The sequence below is a fragment of the Camelus dromedarius genome, chromosome 21 (assembly GCF_036321535.1).
Source record: "Camelus dromedarius isolate mCamDro1 chromosome 21, mCamDro1.pat, whole genome shotgun sequence".
NCBI lineage: Eukaryota > Metazoa > Chordata > Mammalia > Artiodactyla > Camelidae > Camelus > Camelus dromedarius.
This window is the reverse complement of record NC_087456.1, coordinates 8,589,716-8,609,998: the sequence shown is the minus strand read 5'-3', so window position 1 is coordinate 8,609,998 and position 20,283 is coordinate 8,589,716. Positions and strand designations below refer to the sequence as shown.

Sequence of the window (20,283 nt, the reverse complement as noted above, 5' to 3'; positions counted from 1 at the left end):
ATTTGGAGTAATTCAATATTTACTTCCCCATAAAAGATGGACTTTTCCCACACACAAATATTCCTTGAAACATTCTAATGACATAAATATTTCAACCAATATTTCAGGATGACCTACAAGACTAAGTCTTACACTCACCTATCTGAACAAGTTTAACAAATAGACTTTTCTTATTTTGAAATTGGGTTAAAAAAAAAAAGTAAGATACTACAGATACTTTGATAAATGTGGGACTGCTCCAAGGCAGGGTTTACTCACGTTTACAGACATCTTTGACACTGGACCACGTGAGGTTTGCTAGACACGTGATAGAGAATGAGTACCTGCGGTACTCAGGGCGGCATTCATACTTTAAAGAGGTCCCAATGGGAAACTCAGATTCATTGGTTGGGATTTTCAACTTGGCAAACTGAAAAGGATCTGGGGCGGTACAGCGACCTAGAGACCAAGAAATCAAGAACATCAGAGTGAACAAAAAGGTACCCGATACCATTCTTACTTGTCTTTTTCTTGTTAGATGTGATGTCAGATTTGGAACGGTGATTTCCTTGTGACCTTCGGAGAGAAAGATCCTTGAGCACGTGTCCATGAGGAAAGAAACTATCTGGAGCACTCTTGCTCTCTGGGCATTTTACGCATACAATTTACTGTAAAACACAGCACCAGTTCAATTTTCCACATTTTTACGGAGCCAGAAAGAGTGCTTCCGCCCAGGGTTCCTGTCTGGTTTCCTTGTACTTCAGTGCCTCAGACTCCACTGGGGGGCTTAGGAGCATGAATGGGCACCTCAAGGTGTGTATTTCTTACAATTAGGAAGCAACCACCAACTTTCTAGGTCTGATTTTCAAGCCGACCATGTCAACACAATGTAGAAAAAGGAGCATCTCTTCAAAGAAAAAACAAAGAAACAGAAAGTACAGTTCTTATTATAAGAAAACACTGTTAGAAGTGTATGTTGAATGTGATTCTAGGTGGAGTTCCCGGCCCCTATAAATTATAGCTCTAAGCTTGAGGAGTACAGACTCGCTGTGGATTCAAGTAGAATGAAATGTAAAAAGTGCATAGGTTTGGAAAAATAGAAGTTGTTTCCTTTTTGGTTTTGACAATAACTTCTCCTTTAATTTCTTCTGTAGCTGTCCTCCACCTCCCTTTCAAATATCTCTCCAAATAGTAAAAGTTATACTAGAGCCAATTTTGCATCCAGACAGTTCTCCGTGTCAAGATTTGAAAAACAGTTTCTCATCCCTTTAATACAGTTTAATACTTTACCTCACTGAAAATGTGCTTAATTTCAACGTGTCATCACAGGAAACTCATTCATCTACTTTACCTGGTTCCCTTTTATTTTTGACGTTGAATTTTAGCTGTAATGGCTTCTAGTAAAAGGAATCCCCCTTTACGACTAAAACCTACCAGCTAAGGCTAAATCACACATGAAGATGGTCTGGCAGGTCTCCATGTAAAATTCTAGCTGATAAAACTACAGCTGCCATCTCACGATAGGGTTCTGGTGGGAAAAAAAAAATCATAGAACTTAGGAGAAGATTGCCTCTGGCTGTTGATTCAGTGAATCTGACAGGTCTCTGCATTTGTCAAGAGGCCCAGAGGGACACCTGTGTTGAAGCCATGGTGGTAGAGAAGGAAAGTGAGGGCAAAAAATACCTTCTGAGTGTCTGCACTTGGTCCCTTTTTCTCTAGAACTGCTCTTGTCTCTCAGAGTTCCCCAGGGGTCAGTCTGTTATGCCAGGACCAGGGTCACTTCTACAACGTACTCTCTCCTTCCCAACTTTACATTCTGGTGTGCGTGTCTTAGCTCTGTCGGGTGTCTTAGGAAACCTTCTGCAGGCCTTAGAAATACACACTCTATTTTGCACTTTTCCTTAGCGTTCACAATCCTTTGATCTTTGTTCCATCAAAGTGGGAAGATATCAATGGTTAAATTAGTATGGGGCTAAGGAGCAAGTAAGCTTCACTTTATCTTAGAAGTTAACCCAAGTTGGCTAAAGGAATTTTTGTAGGGGACTACGATGCAGCCCGATGTTCACAGACAGTGCACAGTGGTCTCAGGTCAAACAGGTTATTAAAAGCCATTTTGGCAGATTTTGTTCTCTGCTGGCCTGTGCTTCTCTCCAGATCCTGTGAAATGATATAACATGGTCCAGTTAAGGCTCATAGGTATTTGCTTTCAATGCTTAGGCTTTGAAAACACCTTCCTTCTAATTCTGATTAGGAAGAGAGCCAGCCGCCACTGCTTCCCTCACTTTACCTCAGACCTCTAGAAAAAAGATCATCAGAATCTTGCATGTTCATGTATCTCAAAACATTTTGTTAGTGATTTGGCATTTAATTGGTTCAGGAGCACAAATAAACACAACATTATATGACAGAAATTTAGAGTCTGGTTTAGATATTCCAAAGCCATTTGGAATGTGGGGCAGTGAGCACTGACCAGGAAGTTCACAGCGAGGGGCAGGGCTGCTCCAAATCCCGTTCCCGTGACCATCACTGGTGCAGCGGATGGTGCTCTCCCCAGTGAGGCTGAAGATCACCCCCGTCTCTGGGTGCGAGTCACACGTGTAAGTCACTTCTGTTCCAAAAGGAAAGACTTCCAGAGGGTTTCCCGTGTGTCTCCCGTTAAGGATGTCTGGAGGATTTGGACACAAAATTTCTGGAAAGAAGACAAAAGACTTAAGTTTCACTGAAGAGTCTCACCAGAGGTACGCTACAGACATAGGGTGCTAAGGCTGGTGCTACCTAAAGACACGAAGGCTATGACATGGTCCGTAAGGCCTTTGATGAGATGGACAAAATGAAATGAGATTTCAGTCTTTTTTTTTTTTTTAATGAAAAGGTCCAAAATTTTGGCTATCCCAATCTTTCAGACCTTTAATTTTCGGCAGAATAGAAACTTGGCACTGTTAATTAAGTATCAAAACTGTTAAAGAAGAAAAAATAACCTATTGGAAGGTAACTAATTCATTTACTCAACGTATATTAATTGAGCACTTGTTCTGTGTCAGCCTCTCATCAGGGCCCTGGGGATACACAGCAAAGGGCGCTGATAAATTCTTGTCCTCCAAGGAGCTTACATTCTCTGCAAACAGCTCTACAGTGTATTCCATGTGTGTTCATCACCTTACAGACTTGAAACCTTTCCTTTATGACTTATGGAAACTGACCATCAATCTTGATTATCATGGACGTGCTGTCACAATGAGTGGAAACATGTATGGTTCATTGTAAATATTCTGAGTGGCTCAGACTGCCTTGTTTCTTCATACGCATATTTGTTTATGAGTTATTATTTTTTTCTAACTTTCTGTCCAACGTCAAATTGTTACTGTTTTCTAGGATCTGCTTGTGTGTTTAAAACGGTTCCTCCCTCACTTCTAACTGGTGCTTCTAACTGGGCTTGGGATTTGGAAGGAGCTACTCAAACTAGAAAGAGTCATGAATAATAAGAGGTAGAGTCCACTCAATAGCTGAGCTCTAACACACGGCAGTAGGACAACCATTTGTCATGATACGTCAGTGGATGTCGAGTTTCCTGAAGAGCAAGGGTCTCTAAAAGATTTGTTTTTAAAGAAAGTTTTGCTACACAACACAGCAGAGGATGACTGAGTAGTTTTCCAGCAACATGAACATTTTAGTAACATTTGATTGTTTAAGTATATTTATAGTTTCCAGTCTTTAGGATCAAGAGGTGAAGCAAAGTCCTATCTTCCATTGGGAAAATACAAATGGGTAGATTAGGAGAAATCACTAGTGGCATTGCCTATAGGAAACTCTCAGTTTTTAATGGGGTAATTATCTGAATCTTCAGCATAATTTATTTAGATACATGTTTTGAGTGTTTAAGGAATCGTAAACTGTTCACTCTGTGTAATGACGTTTCCACTTTCCCCTCACTCCTATGTTGTGTGATCTATCATTTCCATAGCAATGATGTTGTCTTTCGTTGTTTTGTTTTTTTCTTTTTTTGCTTCTCGATTTCTCCACTTGACCAGAAATAACATGTGGACAAAAAATTCGCTCATCATGTTCATTGCTATAACACCAATGCCTAGAAAAACATCAAGCACATAGTATGTGTTTAATAAATGAATAAATGAATGAATGTTTCTTATTTGTATATTTGCCAATATAAAAAAATGTAGAATGACTCCACTTAATGGAAAAAAGAAAAATAAAGAAGGAAAGTAGGAAAAAAGAAAATAATTGCCAACACTTTACATTATTAATGTCTCCTGACCTAGAGGCAACCCCAGCAGGAGTTATGACAAAGAAGACAAAATTCAAAATGACTGATACTGATTAGATGGTTCCCAAAACATGTGATGCATAGCAAAGTACATCACTACACACTGACTCACACTAAAATACTACTGAAATATGTGATACTATTCATCAATAATTCAGATTAGAATCAAACGCTAATGAAGCCATGCCTCAAATTACCAAACAGATCAAAGGGAGAGATTGGCATGAGGTGCCAGCCCCTCTACTCACGCTCACACACAGGAGCACTGCTGTTCCAAAGGCTTTCCGTTCCAACCAAGACACAGTAACTAGCAGAACTGCCTTTTAACTGGAATCTAAGGAAAATAATGGTTGTGAATAGGTGAGTTCCTCAGCCAAAATGCCATCCTGTTTGCAACAAACTCAGCATTTGGAGGATCTGAAACCAGTAGTTGCCAGAGGCCACATCAATCTGGGAAAGTCACAGCCTCCACTGAAGGAGAATGGCAAAGCACAATCACTTGGTCACATAATAATGTAGTCCTGGCCTAAACTGAAGAAGGCTGCCATCTCCTACATCCAGGACCCAGACTCAGAGAAATCAATCTATCCCTGGTCATTACCTGATAAAGGTGACAAATGTACTCATGGTCACTATCAAAATGCAACAGCCTCCCAGTGTAGACTGGAAGAGCAGAGATTAACTAGAAGGAGAAAGATTGCTCTTCTGTTTTTGCATTTGTGATGTTCATGTAGAAGTCTCACAACAGCACGTTGGGCTATGGATGTGTGTATCATCCCGGGGAAAAACAAAAGGAGATTGGAAAGGACTTTGGCAGGTAGTCATCCAAAACTCTCAATGGACGTTGGATCCTGATGGCTCCTAAATTTTCTTGGGTGCTTGTATTTCATGCCTGCCAAGGACTCTGTGGGACATTTTGAGATTGGGTGCTTTCTTGCTCATGTTTAAGAATTTCCATGTAGAGATTTGCACACTGTAAAGGGCCTGAGGTTCACATAAACAAGTTAATGCCCTCTGGAAACATTAACATCAGCCACCATGATCTCAGTTCAGAGCCCTTGGCCCATTACTAACCAGCTGACAAATGACTGGATAATAAATGCTTGGTCTTATACTTTCACTCCTATTACAAAATTCACTTTTGATGGTTAAAATTTTCCCTGAAATATTTATTAAATGATCTTAGTTGTTTTTAATAAGCTTTTTGTCATATATGAAACTTATTCTGGAACGCTTCAAATTTCTAATTTTGCTTTCCTAATTGAAAATATGAATTCTTCACTTTATGTTTCACTTATATATACTCATAGCCAGCAGTTGTACTTGTCTTTGAAACTACCATTTAATATAATAATGTCTCAGTTTTTACTTCATATCTTATGTTACTGGTTCTACTATTCATTACTTTTACTTCCCGTATACACTTCCCAAATTTAATATCCCTGAACGTTTTATTCTTTGTAAGTCACGCTAAACCTTCCCTTTTTAAATTAACCCCAATTTCAGTGTCCAGCAGGCCACACAACCTCACACTCACCCCTCATCACAAACGAAGGACAATTTTGCCCCAAGCTGGAGATTAAGTGGAACTAGCACTCGGCCATTAGGGAGCTGGTCCAACAAGGCAGCACATGATTTGACTGGAGAAAAAGAAAAAAACAGAAATAACACTTCCACATGGAGAATAAGACAAAACCTAAATTTGTCGGAGCGGCTGAGCATGTAGGCACCTGCACACGTGGGGGCTGCCGGGCTCCAGTCTCCCTGGAGCGTACAGCGCAGAGAAGCAGCCCCTCTGAGATCATAGCCGGGCTCACAGCTGTAGAACACTTCCTGCCCAGCGGAAAAGTCATCCTTGTCGTTGGGGCTGTGGTGACCATGCAGGATTTGGGGAGGTGGCTGACATACTGGGAAAGAACAGTCAAGTACTTGTCAGTTATAGGGAAATAGCTTTTCCTAAATTTCATCTTTTCCAAGGAGTTAGAGGCTCATGATTAAAGAGGATCAGATATAACAAAGGAATTCCAGTGATAATCCAGAGCCCCCTTGTTTCCATGTGGAAGTTAAGAGTAGGGAAGAGGTATGGCCAACAACCTCACAGATGGTGAGGGGTAGACAGTTAGAAGCCAGTTCTTCCCACAACCAGCTCTAAAATGCATTCATAAGTTTACTAGGCATGTGGTCCCTTCTTCCACTGCTAACTATTCAGCACAGAGTAAAAAGTATTGGTGGGCTGCTACCCCACCCACCTATGTGCTGAAGTGGCAATCCAAGTTACAGCTTTATCTTCCCAGTAATAAGAAGGTTGCCTGAGCCTAAATCTATTAAAAAGATTTCCCCTTAACTCTTTTCTTGCACCTCTATGATCAAAGTGCAGTAACAATTCTTATTCGTATCTCTGGCCTTTTGTCCTCCAGCTGCTCTGTCAGTGGTTTTAAGAGGCTGATGCGGATGGGTGGAAAGGTTGTAAGCTCTATCCCTGTCCCTAGGTATCAGCCGCATTTACCCATCCACCCATAAGCCAGCTATTGTGGCATGAGAAGACAGGACTAGTCATCAAGAACAAATTCCACTACACAAGCCTGTCTGTGTAAGGAGAGGGCACATTTATTAGAGAGTGTGTGACTCAAGGAGTGGCTGCCTCCACTCATAGTCCTTTGGGTGTGTGCTCAGGCATCATCAGAACTCATCTGAACTTCAACCTAATCTATATCTAATTCTGAATGAAAAATCGATTGGACTTTGAACAAGTTACTTTCACTTTCATTTTCAGATTTCTAATGACAAATGTAGGAGGTGGACCCAGAAAAAAATTTACCATCTCTGTCCCTATTCCTAGCCTAGGATATTTTTCTTTATGAGTCGGTTACTTTCTGTGATAAATGCTGATAAAAGTGTGGCAAGAAGCTCAGCATCCTGCCTCTGGGCCGACACACTGCAGCCTGCTCCTGGGTAAGCCACTTAGAAGCACGTAATTTAGGTAATTTCTTAAACCTCTGAAAAGCCAAGCTAACTTCATTGTCATATGGATATAAGACTAGCACAAGTTAAAGGTGAGTTGTAAAGAGTCACTGAGAGTATCATAGGCCTGACCAGAGAGTTCTCATGATTCTTCAGTATAACTGAGAAATAACGGAGCTGGTCTTGTGTCTAGAGAATTGGTCAGTAGGAGAGGCCCTAATGTCCCCTTCCTTGATGAATTAAATCTTGTTTCTCAAATGAAGGCACATACACACGAGTGCACACGTCCGTACATGCGCACACGTCCCCTTAATTTCATGCTGCCTCTCCCCAAATGTACTCACACCGCTCACCACACATCCTTCCCCCAGAACAAGCACTAATCTCCTCATCCTCCTACAACTCCTGTCATCTGGGGGCCCCTTCAAAGCCTCAGTCAGACTCACCCCTGGAGCATCTGGGCAGCCCCGGCACCCACTGGTCTTGGCCTTGGCACTGAACAGTGGAGGGTCCTTTCATGGCAAAGCCAGGCTGACACGCAAACCTCACCATTTCATGTAAGGAGAATAAGCTTCTGTTCTCAGACATCATGATGCCGTTTTCAACTTCTGGACGCGTGCACTTGTTAGGCATAATGCAGCGAGGGGGAGGGCCGCTCCAGATGCCAACTTGATTGTCCTCGCTGCTGCAGTATATGGACGGCTCACCCACGAGGTCAAACAGCTTCCTCTTTCTCTCTCCAAGGTTGCAACGGTAGGTCACCACCGTTCCATATGGAAAATATTCTCTGCTGGTGCTGACAAAGTCTCCGTTGGCGATGGCTGGGGGTGGCCCACAAAGAATACCTGGGAAAAGGGACAGCAAGTTAAAACCCCAATTCCTTAAACTTGTATTCAATCATGACTTTTGCTAACCACTTAGAAAAATGACCCAAATGACAATATTCAGAACACTTCTGCTCTTCTCTTCTCTTGGCTAATATACAGACATCTGTTCACACAACTGCAGACTAGATAACCACAATATCATGACTCCTGCTCTTCTGAATATTATTTCAGTAAATGTACTCACATATTATTACTGTCCATATACTTTTCATTGTAAGTGAGAACTTTTATATATCACTGAATTCCTTTTTAAATTTAATTCTCTCTCTGTTGAAGGCATTGGTATTTATTCAGTTGGTTATTACTGAGGTACAGGATGGAATATGGATTATGAAATACATAAAATCCAAAGCTCAAGCACAACTAACACAAAATAAATAGAGCACAAGCATACAAAATACACATGGCTGACCAGTCACAGATTCAGAAGGAATAAAAATAACTGAACATCTGTTTTATTCTATGCTAATGAATTTGAAAATGAGAATACTAGAAATAAAGATATATTTTGCTAATATTGACTCAAGAAGAGGCAGCATTTTGAAGAATCAGGAAAAATATATCAAGAATGCTGCTCCTAAAAACATATGAAGCACAGGTCATTTTACAGACAAATTTAATCTAACATGCAAGTAACAGATAACTCCTAGACATTTAAAATCATTTCCAAGCATTTAAAATATTTCAATCTTTTTTTAAACATTTTTTATTGAGTTATAGTCATTTTACAATGTTGTGTCAAATTCCAGTGTAGAGCACGATTTTTCAGTTACACATGAACATACATATATTCATTGTCACATTTTCTTTTTGCTGTGAGCTACCACAAGATCTTGTATATATTTCCCTGTGCTGTACAGTATAATCTTGTTTATCTACTCTGCATTTCAATCTTTTTTGACAAGTACCTTAAGTAGATGCTCATTGACTTATTTATTTTAACTTTTAAAAGTAAATTTCAGAAGATGCATATTTCTTATAGAAAATTTGTAAAATGCAAATATAAATTACCTTCTAGCCCATTGCTAGAAAGAACCACTGTTGACTACTTAATGTGTAATCTTTAATACACACACCTGCACTTAGCTATTTCTACAACATCTTGGTTGGCTGAGTAATATTTCAGAGTAAGAATGTACTTTCTGATTCCATTTGGAAGATTTCTCTCTCTTGTCTATGCATTCGGGCATATTTTAATCTTTTTTCTTAACAGATCACATGCCTTGTTCCTTTTAGCAGATTATTTCCAGAACATTGTTTGGAACATATTCCACATTTAGATTCTTTTGACTTTTCCACTTTCATAAATAATAACATAGGTAACACCTGTACATCAATCCCCGCAAAAACCCGTGGTGACTACTTTTTTTAAAGAGTAGATCAATCTGTAGAATTTTGGGATTAAAGGCATACAATCCCTTAAGGTTTTTGATACATGTTGAGTACTGGACTGTGAGAAAGTTTCTTACCACTAATCCTACTACCAGTTGGGTTGGAGAATGTTGAATTCTTCAGATTAGCACCAAACCCAGCGTTACAGCCTTTTTATGTTCTTTGTGAATTTGCAGCTGCTCCCTCCTCTAAGTGCCTCACAGTGTAGGAATCTCATAGCCCAAGCAACTTGTAAGAAACATGGCCTGTCACTGTTCAGACAGAGAAGAAAGCAGGGAGGGCCCAGGACTTGAACACATGACCTGGGAGTAAGAGTTGGCAGAGAAGACGCAGGACACCTTCACCAATGTTGTGCTCCTTTACTTCAGTAAAGAGAGTCACCTTCAAAAGGAAGGTGTTCAACCAACAAAGGGACATTTGGGGCTGTTCGAATTGAGTTCAACACGACTGTTTAAACTAAATAAAATAAATGATTCCCCAGGATAAGGAAAAACCAGGAGGAACTAGAAGCTTGAAACATCGTGAACACTTTGAAGGATATGAGTGTTTTCTTCAGATACCATCAGGAGGATCCCGTTGCCAAGAGGGATGAATTATGTTCCTTTTAATTCTAGGGGGCAGCTCTAGGATTGACCACGGAATAAACGGGGAAAGAGATTTCAACTCACGTTCACAAACTGGTGGCTCCGTCTCCCAAATGACAGAATCGCCTGAGATGATACATTCAGCAGATGAGTGACCAATGAGTCGATACCTAAAAGCAAAAAGGGGAACGATCACTGTGCTCTACACATCCCATGAACTTGCTCAGCTCGCGTGCATGGCACAGCCGAAAGGCTCCAATCTGAGAGAAGTCCAGGGACCCGCCTAAACTCCATCCATTTTATCTGGCTTTCCTACATCTGTTTTTCTATCCTCTCACTACTGAAAGGAATATTGCCTTTCTAATTGCTCATGGCTCCCACTGCTTCTTAATTTCTTGGTTTCATTTTGGATTGAACCAAGTACCAAAATAAAATAATCCTTTCATAGACCTGTCTGGTAATTTTGTTCTTAACATCTGTTTTTTTCTCTCATTTAATTATTGCCACTTAAATTTATTTTGCATTTTCTTGATGTGTGTGTATATATATATTGTATATTGTATATTAGCACTGTTATGTCATTTTAATTTAAGCATATTTCTTTTGAATATGTCAAGATTGTGATGCTTCTGATCCTATTTGGAAGCTTTTGTTTTTTGACAGGGAGATTAAACTATCCACCTTTACTGACCTAAATCATGTATTTGATCTTGCTTTTGTCATCACTGCCTCCAATGGTAAGGATGTAGCAATGAATAAAACAGATCTGCCCTGAACATATTAGGGCTTATTTCTGGCAGAAGAGACAGATATATTTCCCTGTTTTTTTTTTTCTTCCTTATCATTTGTTACAGGAACCAGACAGGTGCATGTACCGCTTCTAGTTTTTCTATTAACTTGGAAGCTAAATATCCAAATTTTGTTCCATTAGAAATTTCATTTCATGTATGTGTTCTATATATATGTATCATGTATATATATACATAATATATATACACACATACACAGGTTTAAAGTGTATTTTCTCAATTTTGTTGTCAAAATATGTATAGTCTACCCATCTCCTATGTAATAGAATTTTAGCATGTGTTTTTTGCTATCTCCCATTCTCTAGTTTTATGGATATATTTTTTGACTTTAAAAATGGTTATTAAAGTATGATTACTTTACAAAGTTTTTCTTTTTAATAATTAGTTCTGTCATTATATTCATATTCACCAAGGCTGAACCAAGAAGAAACTGACCACTTGAACAAACCGATCACTAGAAATGAAATTGAATTAGCAATAAAAAAAACCTGCCTACAAATAAAAGTCCAGGACCGGGCGGCTTCACCAGGGAATTCTACCAAACATACAAAGAAGAACCCATACCAGTCCTTCTCAGACTCTTCCAGAAGATTGAAAAGGAGGGAATACTCCCAAACTCATTCTATGAAGCCACCATCACCCTGATACCAAAACCAGGTAAAGACACTACCAAGAAAGAGAATTATAGGCCAATATCACTAATGAACATAGATGCAAAAATCCTCACCAAAATATTAGCAAATAGAATCCAACAACACAACTTGTTAAAAATATTTGATCTTGTCTTTTAAAATTTGGTTTTGTTTTTCGGGTTTTTTTGGCCAATTCTCTATCTCAGTGAGATTTACCATTCTTCTTTGAAAAAGAAAAAATATGTGTTCATTGCCTGGGTTTATCTTTTTCTATTTCTGCACAAGTATGCTTCCTGGAAAGTATGCAGGTGTGGTCCCGGGGTCCTTGCTTATCCTTGAACGTTTATCTGGAGCCCCTTGCTGGGACTGCTAGCTTCACTCATTGGAAAATCTGTCTTCTGCAGTTTAGCCATGGAAAGGACCAATGTGATGTCAGTATAAATCAGCTTCTCTTGTAGGAATTAAAGATTATTAATTTCCTTTCTGCATTCTTTCATTTTGTTGTTGTTGTTGTTGTTGTTCTTATCTCTGAAATACAGAAGGACATTCCCTAGTGATGGGAATATTAGGGGCTTATTGTTTCCCCTTCTGCAATTTTTGTTACATGAATTTTTAATCCTGGTATTCTTTTTCACATGTCGTCTATTTTCTCCTTTTCTTTATTCCTTTCCCCTGAAATCTGGGACAATTCAATTTTCTTCTTACTTTCTCCTTAATTTTCTACAATACTCAGTGTGTTTATCACAGATTTTTTTTTTAGTTTGGTAATTGTCCTTTTAGTTCATATGCAAATATTCTTGATTTCCTAACTAGCTTCACAGAAGCAGTGTACAACTGAATCTTGTTAAAAGTATGAACAGGAGATTTCTAAGAGTTCCTCCTATTTTTTGAAAGTAACTCTATTTTGTAAGCAGAAATTCCTTTTGATTTTTCCGATTGGCCTTTTTAATATTAATTTCCTATAATATATTATAAATTAAACTGTTTTCTGTTCTATACCATTGAGATATTAGTTCTTATTCAGTATTATATGACAAAGAAGGTATAGTCAGGGGAATTATAGACTGCACTTAAAAATGCTCAGAGAAAGAAACAAGACTGTAGATTTCTCTACTTTTACTTTGTCACATTATGCATTGTATAATCTGTAAGTCCTTGGTTAGCATATATGCTGAAGGCACAAGTTTCTTTTCTGTGTTTATCATGGCAATATATATTTGTCCTATATTTTTTTAACTGATTCAGCTGGTCACATTGGAAGAGAGGCTGATACTCCACTGGTGCTAAGCAAGGCTAAGCATGAAAGGTAGGACTGCTGCCCAGGGCACACTTTACATGTGACATTTTCACAAGGGGCTCTTTGCGAATTGAATAGTGTTTCCCCAAAAAGGTGTTTTGAAGCCCAACCCCAAACCGCATGAATATAATCTTATTTGAAAATAAGGCCTTTGCAAATAAAATCACATTAAGATAAGGTCATTAGGGTGGGCTCACATCCAATACGATTGGCATCTTTATTGAAAAAAAGAACTTTGAACATTGACTAAACAGACAGCACAATGCCATGTGAAGACACAGATACAAAGTGAAGATGGGAAGATGGAGGCAAAAATTGGAAAGGCACTGCCACATGCCAAGGAAGGTCTGAGACTCCCATGAGCTGCAGGAGGCAAGGAGGGAACCTGACTCAGGGCTTTGGTGGGAGCATGTCCTGCCGACACCTTGATTTCGGACTTCCAGCCTCCATAACTGTGAGAGAATACATTTTTGAGGTTGCCCTAAGCCACCCTGTTTGTCATACTTTGTTACGGCAGCCCTCACAGACCAATAGTGAATCTACCTTTAAGATTTTCTTTCTCACCTGGTTGCTCCATGGTCTTCCCTTCCTTCAGTATCTGCTCTGGATCAGGGATTTCGTATGCTTTGACTATGCCCTCCGTCCACCCTCCTCCTTTGTACCTGGTGAATACCTCGCTCTTCTTCTATGGACTGCCCTGGTTTCAAGCAAGGATACAGATTATCCCCCGAATCCTCCTGTACCGTTTTTCATTTCAATAAGGAGTTAAACACCTGTATTCCAGCTTTTTAAGAACAGATGGTAACAGCCTCATTTTCCTTTCTGAGATGTGGCCAGATGGTAGTATTGCTGTTCTGCAACTCTTGACCCAAGAGGTGTTGCTGCCAACTCACCCTCTATTACAAGAATATGTAATTCTGGATCCAAACTGGGTGTTTGTGTCTATGTGCACCACGCCATTCAGAGGATCTGCAGGAGTTTTGCATGATCTTCCTTGAAAAAGAAACAGAATTTTGAAGCCAGAAAGAGTCATCTGAACTTTTGTTAGTCCATAACATGTTAGTCCCCACCTGACTGCAGCTTCTCGAAGAGCGTATGCAATTCTGGGAGCCACAGATTTTGCCACCTTGAGGAACTTCACCAGATTCCTCAGGATCAGCCACCTCCTAAGCACTGCTTTCGTTTTTTTAATTTTATTTATTTATTTTTATTCTTTGTTTTTTTAGGTGTACTTGATTTAAAATGTTAGTTTCAGGTATATAACAAAGTGATTCATTTATACATATACATACATACGTTTATTACAATACATATATATTCTTTCCCATTATGACTATGCACCACTTTCAAAAAGACCTCCCCTACCGATCTTTCTCATTCCTATATTGCGCCTCTCTGAAAAATGTAAAACTTCACTTATTAACAAGTGTTTACGCTGTCATTCAACCAGTACAAGTTAAAAATCTTAAAGTCTGGGATTATCTCCCCGCCTACACTTTCCTTTCCTGACACATTTGTGAAAATAGGACGTCTCTAGTGAGTAGAGATGTTCCTTCAGTCCTGCCTTGTGGTGGTCATTTCTCGTGAAATGAGCTTGTAATGAACATGCCAGGAACTCAAGGCAGTAGGAAGAAATGACCGACAAGAACTTCCACATCTATTATAGACTAGGTGAACTTATCAAGACATGTCTCTGTTCCAAAATTTGAACATTGATCATATTTATGGATTTTTGACTGACACAGATGAGTCCTCAATCTAGGGTTACTTACGATTACAGCTGTATTTAGGTCTTGACCAGATGGAGTTTCCTTCGCAAATGATAGAGAACACTCTCTTGAAGTAGCTATGGTAACCAGGGAGGCATTTAAAATTCACAGATGTCCCGATGGGAAACTCATCCTTGTCAATCAGTTCTGTAGGTATGGCAAATGGAGGATGCACCGGGGCTTTGCATTGACCTGGAGAGCAAGACCACAGTGACATTAAAGTTAGTGGAGAAACCTCAACTCTACTTTCTCTTTCTCCTCCAATAAGCTTCATAGATATAGCTGTCACCACTGTTGAAAGTCTGTTCCCAAGTCAATTATATTATTCGGCACAAGGAAATTTGAGCACATGCTTTGTAGACAAAGATCAATAACTAAGACTATACTATATGAAAGGATATTGTTAAGCACATATTTTAAATACTAGCTTCAGCTACTTCCCCTTAAGCCCTCCCAGTTGTTAAGTTAAAGTAATGAAAATGCCATTTAGAGTCAGACTATGAAATCACAAAGAAATATCTGCTGAAAAAAATATCATTTTATTTTAGTTCTGGAAATTTCTTTATTGTTTTGTTTTGTTTTTTAAATCCCATGTTCCCCCACTGGCACACTCCCTACTAATTAATTCAAATAATGGAGGATATGTTGGTCAATTTTATTAGTCTTCAAAGAACCAACTTTCGGCTTTATTGATTTACTCATTTTTATTTTATCTTTACTGAGATTTTCTTTACTTTATATGCTGTTCTTTTTTAAAAAATAATTTTTTGAGATGATTGCTTAGACCTTTTTTGTTTTTAGATTTTCTGATTTCTAAATAAGCATTCAGACTATTATTTTTATTCTAAGTATAGTTATTTAGCTGTATTCCACAAGTTTTCACATGTCATATTTTCATTTTTCTGAGTTCAAAATATTTGATAAATTTTTAAACCAAAGCCATTGTTGTTTCATCATTGACCCATGGTTTATTTAGAAATGCTTTACTTAATTTATAAACATTTGAGGCAGTTAAAAAATTATATATTTATTTTCAAGTTTTGAAGTTGACCGAGTTTCTGGCTCAGCATATGACCAACTGAGGTAATTGTATCATATGTGATTGTAAAAACTGTGTTTCTGTGGTAGTGGGTGCAGTGCTCTGGGTATGTTAGTAAGGCCCAACCTGTTATTCATATTTATTTAAATCTTCTAATACTTACTGATTTGTGGGGGTCTTATTCTACCAGATACTAAAGGAGTTGTGTTAAAATTTTCCACCTATTGTACATTTGTCTTATTTCTAACTCCGTCTATTTTTTACTTTGTGCATATACTTTTTTTAACATTTTAATTTAAGTTCAGTAATGTACCTTTATTTTTTAAATCATATTTTCTGGTAGATAGACTCTTTTATCACTAGAAAATCTCTCTATCTCTAGTCTGTCTTTGCCTCACATTCTGTTTTGCCTGCTTTATTTGTAAGGCATATAAGAAACAAATAATAAGTTTGTCAATTTAATCCTCAATACATCTGTAATTATTATAAATATAAATACACAGTGATAATTTAATGACAGAGATCCTCATAATGCCACATTTGCCAAATCAGCTTTCTTTTGGTTCTGTATAGTATGTTTTTCATCCTTTTATATTCATCCATTCTGTCTCTGAACATGTACGTTGTTTGTTTTGTATAGAATGTTTAGTTTTAATTTTTAATTAATTGTGACAGAGGTTCCAAAACTTAGTTCACAGGGCTCTTATGGTCTCAGTAATTTTTTCATGTCATTCCTAGTCAAAAAAGAAATACTTAGCATTTCTATTTATTAAATAATTAGGCCCAAACAACTTAATAAGTCTTGTGCCCACCATAATTCTTAATATGGAATGTTGAGCACTGCTCAACTTCTCAAAGCTTGGAATCAGATCATAAACCACCACTTAATTTCCTATTCCACATTAATTTTCATTTGGTATTTTCTCTTTATTATGATCATAGCTGAAAACCCAGCTTTGCAAAGATTTGATGTCGACCAAGTGGAACCCTGGGAATCTAATGGAACTGAGCTAATTTGAGCCATTTTCACAATATGTGAGAGAATTCAAGTATTGCTGTGTAACTCACAGGTCCCCTGCGAATTCATAAACACCCCTAGGGCACCTCAGCCCACAGTGCGGGAAATGCAGCAGTATGACAACCTTTGTCTTTAAAGTGGAAATGTCTGTTTATATTTAATATAATTGTTGATGTATTTTGGACTCGATCTACCATCTATTTGTTTTTTTATTTGTCCTGTGTTGTCTATGGTTTTTATTCTCTTCTTTTGCCTTCTTTTTGATTATCAGTTGTGTTTATTATTTTACTTCTGTTTCTTTTATTACATGATTAGTGACACATTCCTTTAAAGAACATCCTTAATTATTAATATGCATCCTTAACACATTAACGTGTAACTAACAATTATAATTTCCCCAACAATTCATGAACTGTAGAAAATGCTAACTCCATTTAGTTCCCTCCTGTCTTTTGTACTATCATTATCATGTATTTAAATTCTACACATATGCTAAACTACCACAAGTCATGGTCAATATACACACTGCAGACTATGTCTTGGACTGTAACCATGTGCTACTAACCTGCACCTAATGTTAATGGGCTCCCTCAACAGACTCAGCTAAGGTTTTGAAAATCTGTGTGGAAATGTGTAGTAGGCTAAATAGTGAGCTCCCCAAAACATCCATGCCCTGATCCCTGGAAAGTGTGAACATTACCCAATGAGACCACAGGGCTTGGCAGATGTAATTAAGTGAAAAATCTTGAGATAGGAAGATAATCCTAGATTATTTGGGTGGGCCCTAAATTCAATCACAAAGGTCCTTATATGAAGGAAACAAAGGATCAAAGGAGGCAGAAGGAGCAAGAGTTTTGAAAATGCTACACTGCTGGCTTTGAAAGTAGAGGAAAGGGGCCATGAGCCAAAGGATGTAGGCAGCCTCTAGAAGATAGAAAGTGCAAAGAAACCTATACTTACTTCCCGGAGCATCCAGAAGGAACATCCAGAAGGAACACAGCCCTAAGGATCCACTTTAGATTTAGATCTCCAGAACCAGAAGAGAATAAATGTCTATTGTTTTAAGTCCTTAAGTTTGTGGTAACTTGTTATAGCAGCAATAAGAAACTAATACAAAAAATAATGGCATATGATGTTAAAAACTTTGGATTCATAGAGACCTGGCCTTGAATCTGATGTCTTCTACTTACTAGCTGTGAGGTCTTAGATGAGCTGCTTAAATTTCTCTGAGCTTCAGTTTCATCTTCAAAAAGCCAATGATAATATTTACCTAGTAAGTTTGCTGGAAGGGTCAAAGATACAAAACACTTTGTAGCATCTTACACATAGATGGCACTTGATTAATTGTAGTTACAGTTATTATCCCCAGAAAAAGGAAAATGCTAACATGTAGATTTGGATATTCTGCAAAAGTAGGCATGCTCACTTTGCTTCCAAGAGTTTATTTTCTACCTAAGTGTAGAGAGCTAGTTTGAAATAAACCTACTTTTCAGGAAAGCCCTGGAAGACCTCAGTGACCAGTGATCTCAGAAGTTCTGAATGAGTGTGTCCCAGATTCAACCTGGGATTTGATCTCTGCAGCCCATGAGCATGGTTCCCACTGGATCAATGACAGATAGGAGAATTCCTGAAGAAAGTGGATCCAGCTAGTCATTTGGCCTGCATAGCTGCTAAGTTGCCTTTTTCCTGTTTATTGGCTTTAATCAGAATCAAGAAATTTAATCTATGTAATTTACATAAGCAAAGGATGGTGATCAAAGAAAGCTCATATTTCTTACTTATTTTTCTCTAATATTAGACAGCCTTACATCTATCACTACACATTCTCATTATTAAACCAGCAGTTGTTAAGCAAGAGTACCCTTGTCTATGTTTCTTGCCTCATCTTGTACCACTGTGTCCTCTGACTGAGCTGAAATCCTTTTGTCCCCCTTCTTTAGGTTTAAGCTATATGTTCTTTCTTCTGTCTATAATATTCCTTCCATGTGATATACTTTTGTCTTCATTCTAACTTCCACTGTTCTTCCAAATCTCTGCTAAAATGTTGCTTCCTCATTGAAGCCTTCTCTGAGCTTCCCAGGGATTTCAAATCTGAACTACTTCCCTCTACCCCTCCCCATAATAATTTATAGTCAGACCATTTACTTTTCCTTTTAAATCACTTATTACAAGTTGTGCTTATTATATTTATGTGCTTTAAAAGATATATCTATTTCTCTCAATAGATATTAGACATGCATAATAATCTGAGGGCAAGAAACCCAGTGATTTTTGGTCCTTTAAACTAATACCTAGTCCAGGTGCTTAGCACTCGAATATAAGTACTCAGTGCATATTTGTTGCAATGAATAGATGAAAAATGAATTACCTATAAAACTTAAAAAAAAAATCAAGAGTCAAGGCTATATCCCCAAAAGCTGTTTCAGTGGGTCTGAGTTACAGCCCAGAAAACTGTATTTTGTGATTTCGATAAATAATAGCACTTAGGGAAACACTGCAACAAACAGAAAAAAAAAAAAAAGTTAAAAAAACAAACAAAAACAAAAAAACTCCTGTGATGTGATTTCAAATGTTATGTCTTCATCTTTTCTAGGTGATGTGTGGGATGAATGTAATTTTGATATTTGTCTTATTTAGTGATACTGGACAAGGTAAGAGGTTCCAAGTGGAGCTTCTGTTGCCAAGAGTTTTACCAGGAAAGGCTGAATGTCACAACGAAGTTCATAAGGAGAAGACAGAGATCTAAAACAACAAAGCAAATGGGACTATTCTTGGAATGGCATTCCTTTCCTTTAATTACCTAAAATTCTTTCCTGAGTCCTGGCTATGGTATATGTAATAATAAAAATGCAAATTTGAAAAATAGTCCAAATAAAAAGGAACACATGAGCCTTCACCAGAGAAAGCTTGATCAAGTTTTCTTTTCCTCCTTCAATACAAATCCCTCAAATTATGGCCCATTCCTATGATAAATATATTAATACGAACTCTATAAACTCAAGATCTACCATAGCTTATCAGAAAATCTTTTGGTTTAGCTTTATTAAGATACATTACATACAATAACTGAAAATATTTAAAGTATACAATTTGATGACTTTTGACATATGCACCATGAAACCATCACCACAATCAAGATGACAAACATTTCCATCACACTCCCTACAAGTTTTCTAATGTTTCTTTGTAATCCATCTACCTCTCTACCTCCTTTTCTAGGCAACCTCCAACCTGCTTCCTCTTACACAGATTGATCTGACTTCTGGAATTTCATATAAACTAAATCACTCAGTTTGTACTTGTTATTTTTGTCTAGCTTTTACACAGCATAATTATTTTGAGAATGATCCAGATCATTGCATATAAAAATTTGTTTTCTGTACTTTGTTTTTGCTGAGTAACATTCAGTTATAAAAATACATTTTAATTTAGTTTACTCATTCAGTTGTTCAAGGACATTTGAATGGTTTCCAGTTGTTGGCTATTACAAATAAAGCTGCTATAAAAATTCATGTACAAGTCTTTGTATGGACACAAGCTTTCATTTCTCTCGAGTAAATACTTAAGAGTAAAATGCCTAGTCATATGGCACATGTGCATTTAACTTTTTAAGAAATTGCCGAACTGTTTCCAA

At 37.8% G+C, this 20,283-nt stretch overlaps 1 protein-coding gene across 1 annotated transcript in view; it reads right to left on the bottom strand.

Annotated features, from left to right (window-relative positions):
- The window catches only part of LOC105098600 (complement receptor type 2), a 101,538-nt gene that overhangs the window by 42,411 nt on the left and 38,844 nt on the right, over positions 1-20,283 (bottom strand). Inside the window, exons 15-23 of the mRNA XM_064477133.1 lie at positions 14,596-14,784; positions 13,717-13,816; positions 10,170-10,255; positions 7,669-8,067; positions 5,992-6,168; positions 5,799-5,901; positions 4,510-4,595; positions 2,450-2,668; positions 259-438 (exon numbers count right to left, since the gene is read on the bottom strand). Of these exons, the coding sequence (XP_064333203.1) occupies positions 259-438; positions 2,450-2,668; positions 4,510-4,595; positions 5,799-5,901; positions 5,992-6,168; positions 7,669-8,067; positions 10,170-10,255; positions 13,717-13,816; positions 14,596-14,784 (1,539 nt within the window). The remainder of the gene's footprint in view (positions 1-258; positions 439-2,449; positions 2,669-4,509; positions 4,596-5,798; positions 5,902-5,991; positions 6,169-7,668; positions 8,068-10,169; positions 10,256-13,716; positions 13,817-14,595; positions 14,785-20,283) is intronic.